The 13,210-nt window shown below is 40.4% G+C and overlaps 1 protein-coding gene across 1 annotated transcript in view; it reads right to left on the minus strand.

Annotated features, from left to right (window-relative positions):
* LOC119410358 (RNA-binding motif, single-stranded-interacting protein 3) overlaps positions 1–13,210 on the minus strand; it is a gene marked incomplete in the record, with an annotated part of 147,206 nt that overhangs the window by 46,005 nt on the left and 87,991 nt on the right. The window contains 1 exon segment of the mRNA XM_037677268.1: positions 13,019–13,098. Coding sequence (XP_037533196.1) covers positions 13,019–13,098 — 80 coding nt within the window.

The raw sequence follows: 13,210 nt of genomic DNA on the forward strand, positions 1-13,210 counted from the left end.
ATCCTGAATTGTGCCATTTCTGCCTCATGGTGGAAAGTTAAGGAGATTCTTGTGATATTTCTGTGAGACATTGAGACCTTGATGGTCATTTTGACACAAGATTTTACAACAAGTTTCAGGTTGGAAGGCAAAGATTAAAACTTCACCTTAAGAGTTTAAATGTTCACTTCAGCTTATGTCTTTGTACGATCCATGACAGAAAAATGCGTGACAGGAGGTCTGGTTCTGGGCTTTTTCGGGGCTCTGTTATGGTTTTGTTTTCCTGGACTGACGGTTAGAAAAAGCCTCGCTGATAGCTGCTGACAATGCTTCAAGTTCACTGTTGGCACACTTTCTGTGCTGCACTGTCTCTGAAGGACATGATAACAGCAGAACCATCTAAAACAAACATTTGTTCTTTGCTGACATGAGAAGAAAACTTCTGATGGTGTGAAACAAATACGTTCTGTTTCTTTGATCACACAGGCAAAAACATTCTGAGTTTCTGGATTCAAGAGAAAAGAAAACATTGAATTTTTTATTGTTGGAGTCAAATATGCAAACATTTTCAGCAGTAAAGTAGCAAATTTGCCAAATTTGGTTGGTGACTGACAAAAAAATAAATCTCAAAATCTAAACTCATCCTGTCTTTTCTGTATAACATGCTAACATTTCTGTTGAAGAAAGGAAGTAAGGAAGTAAGGTACTGCCTTTATTCTCTTATACAAGAACACTAAATTGATTAAATGATAAGAAATACCACAATTCATCTGTAAGCTGTTTTTAAATGCAAGCTTGTAAAATGACCCCAACATTAACCAACGAGCAGCTGCTGCAGACCCATATTTACTTGCACAAACACATCAACCCGTCCCGAGAGCCAACTTCTGTAGCTGAGGATCAGACCGCCAAGGTCCCCGCCTTCGGCCACCACCCATCCCACATTGCACCTGACTCCTTTGGCCCCTCCTACAGGTGGTGTGCCCATGGGAAGGGGGACTCACGTCCTCTTAGGGCTGTAAACCATAAAACATAAAAAGACGCACGTATTCAGTCTTCTTCTGTGGAATGACCAAATATTTTAAGATGTGCTTTCATAAGAAGTGTCTTAAGTTTAGCTTTGGTTTTCTGCAGTTTGGTTATAGTGTTCCTCTACCAGGCAAATACATACCTCCACTCTTTCAGTTTCTCATTTAAAAAAGTGCCCTATAGGGGTTACATTTTAAGCCTCTTTGACTTCCTGTTGCAGTGATTACTGTCTCAACTTAGCTACACTGTAGCTGCACAGTAGGGACTGGCTCTTCAACTGTTGGCTCACCGTGCCCTGCAACACCCTAAATCCCATGTAGAGCTTATGAATGCTCCCCTCCAATAATGTCAAGAACCAAGTCAGTGTATTCATCTGTTCTGAAGGGCTTGTTGCTTGTTTGAGGGTATTTTGCCTCTGCATGGTCCTTTGTTGCTTTGGCCTTTAGATTCTTCCATCTAAATTTCATTTGATCAATGGTCATCTTCTGGTCAGATCCTGTGGCATTTACATTCCGTGTGATTTCAGCACAAATGTCTTTTTGTTCTTGTTGGTCAGTTCTCCTCCCTTTGTAGAACTAAAACATCCTACTATAGAGACATATTGATGCTTTACACCTTCCAGAAATGCATGAGTTTCCGCCACTGTGAAATTAGATCCGTTTGAGTCCATGATTTCCCCTGTTTGGCATGATGCACAGAGGTCATACAAGCCAAAGTCTTGACTGACTGATAGAGAAGAAGGTGAAGCAAATCAGTTTGTGAAAACACCATCCCATTCAGTCTTTCTCAGAGGACTAACACAGGGCCATTGACATGGCAGGTACAGTTCATCGCCACTACCAATTTGGTAGGAGCGAATATAGAAGAAGGGCATTTGTCGAGTGTACAAATCCACCAGAAAAATACACCTGTAGGGGAACATCACCTCAGAAAGAGTACACCACCTCAGAAACAGTTCATCTCAGCTCAAACAAACATCATTCATGTGTTTTTGTGTTTGAAACTGTTTAAAATAAGATGCATATATTCCCTTGGGAACAAACAGACTTTGTTTTACAGGTGTTCAACTCAGCTCACAAACTACTTAGTTGACACTAATGTAAATGTAATTAAAAAAACTGTCACTGTGTTAACTTCACTGCCAATATGAACTCATTTTACATGAAACGGACAGCTCATTTTAATGAGTTTTGGTTCAACTGACCTCGAAGTTTGAAACATCTGCTGAGACTTTACCTTTATCAAAAAGGAGTATTACTCCCAGGATGGGTTCCCATGCAGATAAAACCTGAAAGAACCCTTTTGTTTAATGACATTTTCCTTTCAGGAGACGACCAGCGACACCATTTAAAGAACATTGCATGTTAGTGATTCTGTTTTATTCTCATACCTGAATGTTTATTCATGAAAATGTGTGTTTTAAGTAATCTCTCTTTAAGATAATCATTTGTCTTATTTTTCTCTTTTAAAAGAAGAGTAACTTTTGAAGGCAGACAGAGAAAATGGACTTTAGATTTGATAAAAACATGACAAAGAGTTAGGACCATCCCTTTTCAGAGAGGTGGACCAAAGTCAATCTGTAACACACAGACAGTTAGTTAAGTTTCACTTCGACTTTTTCTTCACTACTTCTTCGCAAGCACATCTACTTCTCAAGGACTCAACGCACTTCAACTGGACTTCGAGCAAACTTCAGAGAAAGACGCATCCTCCTAGAGAGACATCCTAGGAAGAGAATTAAGAAGAGAAACATCCTTTCTGCACACATCTCAGGACGAGAGAACCTGACCGAACCAGAAACATTACACCGCAGAGTGGTAAATCCCAGCTGACTTCAGAGCCAGTGGCCGGACCTTCGTCCCTCCAACCGATGATAGGTGAACTTTGAGGAGACAATGAGGCTCTCAGTCACTGGAGCATCTCAGGCCTTGCTGGTATCATTTTAAGCAGCTGTGGAACATTCTGACATTTCGTTCTGGTGAGAGAGACTCTTCAATGCACTTCTGGTGAACCTATCACAACTGCAAACCTAGCTCACTTTAGACACAAATTTTAACTACTTCACAAACAGAACCAGTCCAAAATCTGCCTTTTTAAGTTTCAAAGATTTGAAAAATCAGACATTTGATGCAAAGCTATTTTGTTATTCAGTTAACTTTTGTCATGCATAATTTTCTTAACATATATCACAGATTATTTTTATAATAAAATACATAAAATCAACTGAATTTGTGATTATTTTGGCATATCTGTGTATTAACTGATTTGATGCCCTTTAAACACGAGAAGAACTCATGTTTCAGTTTACATTTAATTTGGGGTTAGAGACAGATTTTTCCTCTAAAACAGAGGTGTTGCCCACACATTGAGGTTATTTGCATAATAAATGCATATCTTATGAGCTTAACTCATAACTGATCATTTACATATATATCCAGCCCCATATCCCTCTACACACCAATGAGAAGCTTCATGCTCGGTTAGGGATTGAGAATGCTGATATTAAAGACAATGCAGACCTTGTCAGGCCAGAGCTTCAATGTAGAACCAGGAGTCAGTCTGTCTGTGGAAAAACAGGTCCTCATCACTCTGTGTTTCTTTTCTTCTGGGTCTTTTTACCAAGCTGTTGGTAACAGTATGGGCAGACAAATCAACCATGGGTAATGTGGTGAAAACTGTGTCCCAACCTGGCCAATCAGTTTGTCTGTTTTCCAAGGGATGACCAGATTTCACAAACCAAGCAGAGATTCATACTTTTTGGGAACATGCCCAATACTATTGGGGTTATCAATTGTACTCATGTGTATACAAGCTTCCCCTGAGAGAGAGAGTGGGAATACATCAACAGGAATGGAAGGCACAGCAAAAACTGTCAGGATTTGTTAGACAGGAACGAACCCAGTAGTGCAGACAGGACTCAACTCGGCAGATTACAAAAATAAGTATTTAATGGAGGAGTGTATTTACAAAATAACACGCTGACGAGGCAGCAAAACTTACGTGGTGACAGAAGGCTCAGAGGGAAACTCAGGGAGGACTCAGGAGAGCTCAGGGGAGACGCAGGAGAACACAGGAGAACGCAGAGACCCAACAAATACGACCCGACAAAGGAACAACACAGAACAGGAGGCTTATATACAAGGACAAGACAAGACGTGATTACAACAGCTGTGACGAGACAAAGGTGGCACCAATTAAACTGATGAGGAAACACTAGGGAAACAGACACAAACAGAAACAGCAAATGGTACCATCCTTACAAAAACGTACTTGTGAGTGAGCCTAACCTCATTACAAACTGTGTTTTGAAATGGCTTGGGTCTGTTGATGATGCACATATCCTGAGGGAAAGCACTCTAAACAGAAGGCTCCAGGCCAGATGGAATAATATTGGGAGACAGCTCCTATCCACTCCTGCCATGGCCGATGACCTCTTTTCTTGCACCAAACACGCCTGAGCAGGCACACTTCAGCACTACTCATTCTAAAATGAGGTGCGCTATTGAGCATTTAAATGCATTTATAAAGAGATGCTTTGTGTGCCTCAACAACTTGCTGGTACCCCAAGGAGTGTGCCACATAATACCTACATGCATTGTCCTGCACAATATCAGAGTCAGAGAATTATTGCTATAAAGTGGAACATTCTTCTCTGTGATGAGGTTAACGATGCACCTGAGTCGGCTGAAAATGAAGACATACTGCCGACATTCGCACAGGAGAGTGCAGTATGGAACGCCATTGTAAGAAACTATTTTTGAACAATGATCATGGGCTGTAAATATTAAGTTTCCAATTAAAGTAATTTTTTTACTGCTATTGAGAGGATCATTTTATCTCTATCTTACAGGTGTGTAGTGAAAAGTACACTAGTCTATAATTTCACCTGAATGCTTTGAAAATCAGTAAAAAAAATCAAAAAATAAATGTATATATACTGTATGATGAATGGTGTTTATTTGACAAGTTTTAATTTAATTTAAATCACATTTGGTTCATAAAACATACCCTGAACCCACCAAACTGCTGGGAACAGAATAATTCAGATATTTTTGGATCAACATGATCACAATCCTACTGAAAGTTTTGAACAACACAAACTGAGGGTTTGATCCAGATTAAAACCAGAACTGGATTACGTGATCTAATTCAATTTTAGAATCTGTTTTTGGTTTTAAACAACCAACTTTTCAAGATTTTATCCAATCCATTATCCAAAATATAATCTGATTCCTTTGAACAACTGGCCCCAGGATCTGGTTCTTTTGGTTATCATCCAAACCTCATGACCGCAGGTGAGGGTTGGAGTGTATACAGTCCAGAAAATCCAGAGCTTTGCCTTTTGACTCAGCTCTTTATTCACCACAACTGACCAAAGCAACACCCTCATTAATAAGGACGAGGCCCCAATCCATCAATTTATCTCCCGCTCCGTTGTACCATCAATTGGGAACAAGACACCCAGATACTCAAACTCATCCACCTGATACAAAGAGATGGTTCCCAAACCAGACTCCCTCCTCTCCACGACTGCACTTTGAAATCCTGTCCATGAACACCACAAACAGGGCAGAATATGATGCAAAATGATTTCAAAAGAATGTGTTCACTTACAAAAACAAAGAAAGAAAAATGCTACTTTTCTTTCACACAAATAAGAACCAACATTGGCAGAAAATGAAGCAGATCTTTGCATTTCTCAAACTGTGCAAATCTTTCCAGGAGCAATAAAACCTTGAAATATAAAGTGGATTGAAGTAATTAAAAAAGGGTCAAACATTGAATTTGGCAGTGCAAGCGTTTCTCAACAGTTTCTATGTTCTGTTGTGTCCTTTTTGACCAAAAAAATGTCTGTCTAAGTGTTGATGTAAGATCTTCCCAGACCTGAGGAGTAAGCAGAACATTTGGACGTCATTTAGTTTTTCTAACCCCTGATGATAGGTGAGTGATGGAGCAGTAAAGGTTTTATTTAATTGTTCCTCCTAAGCTGCATGAGGAAATCTGTCTTAGCCCTAATGCTGTTTGTGCATCAGTCAATGTTCTTTTTGGTGTATTTTTTAACGATTTAAAAATACATCACAGCATACAAACAAAGGAACAAGCCTTTTGGACAAAGGTTTAAAAGCAGAATTTGTTATATTGATGTGTGGCCACAAATGACACGTCCAGTGCAGACGGAGAAAAACCTGTTAGTGGAACTGTTCTGGTTTCAGTTTGCGTTGCTGCCTTGGAAACTGGACCTCTGCTTGTTATTTCCATTATGGAATCTGACATGTTTGAACACTGTCTGCAGATAAAACAAGATAAGCTAAACAAAACAAGTAAATTTAACATTTTATTTTTCTGGAGGTTGTTTCTTGCAGCATGGTGGCCCAATCCGTAGATCTGCCACCTCTCAGCGAGTAGGTCACCCTAGTTCAAATCCTGACTGAAGGTCTTTCTGGGTGGAGATTGCATGTTCTCTCCGTGCATGTGTTTCCCCAGGTACTCCAGTTTCCTCCCACAGACAAAAACATTCATGTCAGTGTCCTTGGGTGTCCTGAAAGGCACTTTTTTAAATAAAATGATTATTATATATTATTATGTTAGGCTGATTGGTAACTAAATTGTCCCTATAGGTGTGAGTGAGAGTGTGAAGGATTGTCTCATTTGTCTCGTTTGTCTCTGCGGCCCTGTGATGGACTGGAAACCTGTCCAGGTAGTCCCTGCCTCTCGCACAGTGACTGCTGGACATGGGCACCAGTGACCCCCATGACTCAAAAAGGAAGAAGCAGGTACAGATAATGATGAGTGGATGGATGGATTTGGTTACTTTAATTGTAATAAAATAATTTTGCATGCTCTAAAATTAAACGTAATCTAGAGGACCATTTCTGTATCATACTGGACAGGTATTTAGATCAGAACTATTTGGATATAATGAATAATAACCTTATTTTGTCATGTGGATGATGCACATATTTTAGCATTTTATAATGTCTTACATTAATTTGAATTCACCTTATAATATTTAGAAGCATGGTGAAAAGACTCCTGAAGCTTCTAATAAGACCAACATGATTGAATGTTATTTATTCTGAAGTAATGAAGCTTATTGACACACGAGAGGTCAATACCTTGATGATACTTCATGCAAAGCAACATTACCCTAGGAGATGAAGCTACTTAGAGTATCTTAACACTGGTTGAGCTTTCTTTAAATTGTTACATTTCAACAGCACTTTGTTTTTATCTTAAGTGGAAATTTAATATTTGCTGCCCTCACTTCATGAATCTTTTAGGAGATAATTATCACTCTGTAAGACTGCAGGATTTTTGACAAGTATTGTTACACCTTTTTTAAAACCTGATTTTAATAATGTACATCCCCTCAAAAAGTTTGGTTTTGGCCTTTCATGATACCCTCCCTCTGTCTAACTGCCCACCCACATTGTGAGCTGAATAATTTGTAAAATAAGTGAGGTACCAACTTCCATTTTTGACATGTGGCTGTATATAGGCTTAAGGAAGGTTGCTATTTGTAGGGTTTTGATATTTTCCTTCCTCCAGGTTCCTGAAGGCAGGGGCGGCGCTGATGAGCAGCGGCAGCTGAGGCCAGTTTCCTTAATTGATGCCAGGAGTACTTAAGGCTCCAGTGGAGCTCCAGTCAGTGCTGGAGCATTGTTTGACCTGCTGGTACGTATGCCTCCAGCCCTGTACAGTGCTTAAAGATTTAGAAAGACTCACCTTGTTTTGTGTCCACGTTTTCAGAGTCTGGATGTACCGGATCCTGTCCTGTAATTCGAAGTATTGGAGAAGATCCTGAGGGGATACTTACCTATGCTTCCTGGTGCTCAGCTGCCTGAATTCGCCTTCCACCACTTGCCCTTGGAGTCTGCCTTCTCATCATCCCTGGAAGGAGCAAAACCAACAGCCATACAAACTACCTGAACTGTAAGCCTTTCACAGAACCAAACATTCAGTTGTTGGACCAAATCCTCGTCCAAGAATAATCCTCCTCCTCTGTCTTCACAGACCCTGAACCTGCTTGTAAATTTATTTTTTCACTGTAAATAAACATTTTCAATTACAGTTGAGTCTGGTTCTGTTTCCCTCTCAGTCTGTTCACCTGGGTAACTCCACATTATAACGCTATTAACAATTAGATGCCATGTCAAAATTCAAAATGGCCACCACCATTATGTAAAACGGCCATCCTAATTATATGAGGAAAATATGCTTTCTAGTTTTTATATTCCTTAAAAGTATAGTTTCCTTCATTGATTGGGGTGGCTGAAGATTAAGATATGGAGGTCAAGGCCTCCATTGACCACCCACTGGCTCCTCCACTGCACCTGGAGGTGGACAAAATTGCTCCCTCCACTTGCCAGGATCCATCACTCTGCATTGCCACAAAAAAAAAAAAAAAAAAAAAAACCCAACCTCCCTCTGTTCTTAGTGTAACTTGTACACACTTAATTATCTTGCACCAAAATATTAAAGTTTCCCTGAATTCTCTGTTCAACTCCAGTCCATAAAAGCACTCAAATCGAAAACCACGAACATTCACTATTCAAATCCCTCAGCGAAGGGGACATTGGCGTACTGCTTGTTTATTTGTAATAAGTCAATGACTTGAAATAAAAAAATAAATAAATAAAAATAAATCTTGAATTTCTTCTTTTTGGATCTTGCTCAGTGTGGTTTGGACAAAAAGTCATGATGTCATGAATAAATTGTACGTGTAAAATTCACCTCATTCACAATGCGATTGATCACTTAATAATAATAATGAATTTAATTTGTAACACACTTTTAACAAAAATCTCAAAGTGTTACAGAGTGCAACTAAAATCAATGATAAAATCAATGATACAATCATGTGGAGGCAGAATAGGCTTGCTTAAAAAGAAACGTATTTAAGCCTTTTTTAAAGTCAGTCCATGATTGTGGAGCTCTCAGATATTCAGGGAGGGAGTTCCAGAGGTGGGGGGCAGCCACACAGAATGCCCGATCTCCCATGGTCCTTAATTTAGTTTGTAGAAGGTGGAGGAGATGACTGTTCTGTGGTCATAGGGACCGGGTAGATGAATATGGAGCAAGAAGGTCCTTCAGATAATCAGGTGAATTTCCGTATAAACACCGTTGGGTGATGAGAGCAATTTTGTACTGAATTCTGTAGGTGACAGGAAGCCAATGGAGGTTATGGAGAATGGGTGTAATATGTTCAAATTTAATAGCTCTCAATAAAATCCTGGCTGCACTGTTTTGAATATATCGAAGTTTCTGAAGGTTTTTGCCGGGTATTCCAGTAAACAGGGAGTTGCAGTAGTCGAGACTGGAAGAGACAAAAGCATGAACGAGTTTCTCTGCATCAGCAAAAGTGAGAGACGGGCGAAGTTTGTAGATATTTCGAATATGGAAGAAACAGGTTTTAAACAGATACTTAATGTGATTTTCAAATGTAAGATGAGAGTCCATTCTTACTCCAAGATTTGTAACAGAGGTGGAGAGGGGGATGTCTTGTCCAGAAAAGGAAATAGTCGTTATAGTTGAGGTTTGAACCTGTTGAGGGGTGCCAATCAGTATGGCCTCTGTTTTGGAGCAGTTTAACTGAAGAAAGTTCTGATTCATCCATGTCCTTATCTCCTCCAGGTAGGTAGAGAGGGCAGTGAGTGAAGATGGAGATGACAATGGTGATGATGATGCTCCAGTCCTGATGTAAAGCTGTGCATCGTCGGCATAACAGTGAAAAGAAATTCTTCTTCACTTCTCACCTGAATGATTACAGGTGAATGCAAACAGGCAAAAAATGTTTTAAAGAAATGCAATTTTAAATCCAGGATGTGTTTACAGGGAACATACTGTAGTGGGTGTGGTGGACTGTGAGGAGTTGTCAGTACAGTTGTTGCAGTTAACTCTACTGCGATGAACTGGATGTACTGTGCACTGATTCTCAGAAAACTGTCGGTGACAATTTTTGGCCAGCTGAATTTGACATTATGGCTTTGTGCCTTGTTTTTCATGTGTTCTCATTTTTAACTAAAGATAAAGGTGGATGATGTTTTTGTCTCTGTCTGTGTGGGCATGTCTGTTTGTTATGAAATTATCTCATTAACCACTGAAATGATTTTAATAAAACATGCAAAAATAAATCATTGTACAGACATAACTGATTAAAGTTTTGACCCAACTCTATTTAATATGGCTGCCACAGCTAGTTGACTTTAAAAACACAAATAATGACTTTAAGTCAGTATTAACAGATTAATTCCAAATGTGACCTCATTCCACCTTGTCAGTGACTGAACATGTACAGCGGTGACAAACCATGACTCAGAGATGCAACCGAGTCACAGTTACATCATTTTACCTTCAGTTTCACAATCCAAGAACTCACAACCCATTTGAACACATAACCTAAAGAAGTAAACCCATTTCTGTCCCACGATTACCCAGTAGGCAATGTGGCTCACCCCATCTCTTATGTTCAAGTACAACATGTAAATTCAATAATTCTGATTGAGTTGAATCAATGTTTTTGTAAAATGTCATTAAGTAATGAAACCAAAGTACAACTGTAATATTGGAAATTATTAATGTAAACCTAAAAGGAATAATTAACCATCCATCCATCCATCCATTATCTTTAACCACTTCTTCCTTTTTGGGTCGTGGGGGTCACTGGTGCCCATGACTAGTCATCACTGTGTGAGAGGCAGGGGACACCCTAGACAGGTCTCCAGTCCATCACAGGGACACATAGAGACAAACAAGACAATCATTCACTCTCTCACTCACACCTAGGGACAATTTAGAGTTACCAGTCAGCCTAACATGCATGTTTTTGTTCTGTGGGAGGAAACTGGAGTACACAGAGAAAACCTACACATGCACGCAGAGAACATGCAAGCTCCACCCAGAAAGGCCGCCCCGGTCAGGATTTCTTCCAGGCCAACCAGCTCACTGAGAGGCAGCAGCTCTACCAACTGTGCCACCGTGCTGCCTGGGAATAATTAACATCCATTCATTTTAAAGCAAATACAATTTCAGTGAGGATTTTTGAACAGGTTGAAACTGAGCGCATCTCAAATCTTCACATAGTAAAAAAAAAATCCATCCATCCACCCATCCATCATCTTCTGCTTGTTCTCAAGTCGGGTCTTGGGGGCAGCAGCTTGAGCAGGCTCAGACATCTCTTTCCACAGCCACATCTTCCAGCTCTTCCGGTAGGATTCCAAGGTGTTCCCAGGCAAACCGAGAGATGTATACTCTCCAGCGTGTCCTGGGTCTTCCCCGGTATATCCTCCTAGTTGGACATGCCCAAAGCACCTCCCTAAGGAGGCACCCAGGAAGCATCCTTACAAGATGCCCGAACCACCTCAACTGGCTCCTGTCAATGTGGAGGAGCAGCGGTTCTATTCTGAGTTACTCCCAGATAACTGAACCTCTCACTCTATCTCTAAGGGAGAGTCCAGCTACCCTGCAGAGGAAACTCATTTCAACCGCCTGTATCTGCAATCTCGTTCTTTCAGCCACTGCCAAGAGTTCATGGCCATAGGTGAGGGTAGGAACGTAGACTGACAGGTAAACAGAGAGCTTTGCCTTACAGCTCAGCTCTCTCTTCACCACAACTGACTGGCATAGAGTCTGCAGTACTGCAGGCACTGCACCAATCCATCTGTCAGTCTCACACTCCATTCTTCCCTCGCTCGTGAACAAAACCCCAAGATACTTAAACTCCTCCCCTCAAGGCAGAACCTCACCCTCGACCTGAAGAGAGCAATCCACCCTTTTCCAACTGAGGACCATGTCCTCGGATTTGGAGGTGCTGATTTCATCCCAGACACTTTACACTTGGCTGTGAACCAGTCCAGTGAAAACTGAAGATCATAGCATGATGACACCAACAGGACCACATCATCCACAAATAGCAGAGAAGGAATCCTGAGGCCACCAAACTGGACAATCTCCACCCCCTGGCTGCACTGAGAAATTCTGTCCATAAAAGTAATGAACAGAATCGGTGACAACGGGCAGTCCTGGTGGAGTCCAACACACACCTTTAAGGGGTCTGACTTACTCCCAGTAATGCAAACCAAACTCTTGCACCGCTATATAGGGACCAAACAACCCGTAGCAGCGGACCCCCAATCCCCTTCTCGTGGTACACCCCCCACATTGTACCCCGAGGAACATGGTCGAACACCTTGTGTGATTGTTTTATCAGATTATAACACAGTAAATTACCAAAAAGCTTTATTAGCAGGTTTACTCTGTGTTAAGTGCACCCACTGAAGTCAAGTAATCGTAAACTCTATGCAAAAATCAAACCACTGCAGTCTCTTTAAACACGCAAAGTAAAGTTGTGTAGAAAACAGCAGCCAGACTAGACTGCCAGTGAGCTGATGGAAAAATGACTGAATAACAGAGGCAATCCATGACTATAAGAGCTGGGCCTTCAACTAGGATATAATGTTTTAACAACTTATTAAATGCTAACATTGAAAAAATACTATTTAGACAGTGAAGTTGCCATTCGATGACGTAACTTTCTTTTCAGTTTCACACAGCAGTAACTCATTAAGCTGGAAAGGTTTTCCTCCTTTTCATATGTGAGGTAAAGCATCTGACTTACAAAGAACAAGAACAACAAATCTGAAAAAAAGAACCTGAAAAAGTCCATCCATTTCTGTCCCAGCATTACCCAGAAGGCTCTACGGCTCCCACAGTCTCTTGTGCTCAAGAACAGTATGTAATTGCAATAATTCAGAGATAATTTTAACAGTAACCCACAGAACTTACTGTTTCTGTAAAATTGAATCACGTAACACTCACCCACCCACTCCACATCAACACTGTGATGGTTAATTTTCCTGTCAGTTATTAAACATATTCATCCTGTAGAGTCTCTGACTGAGCTCAGTCCTCTCTCATGAAAAGATCGTTTAGGCTGGGTAACAACAACAATGAGTATTCAAAATGTATTGAGTCAAACAGCTGAATTTTGTGTGTAAATGTCAGTTTATACCTGCCATGCCTGGAGGGGTTTTCAAAAATTTCCCATTGAAATTTTGGATCACTACATCACACTTTTCCGTTGACTCCATCCTGCAACAGAGGAAAACAGATGGACTTCAGTACAGTCATTCCTGCTAGAACTGAAGGAGCACTATTCAATATACAGTATATATATATATATATATATATATATATATATATA

Source organism: Nematolebias whitei, chromosome 5, assembly GCF_014905685.2.
Source record: "Nematolebias whitei isolate Nwh7 chromosome 5, NemWhi1, whole genome shotgun sequence".
In the NCBI taxonomy this organism is placed as follows: Eukaryota; Metazoa; Chordata; class Actinopteri; order Cyprinodontiformes; family Rivulidae; genus Nematolebias; species Nematolebias whitei.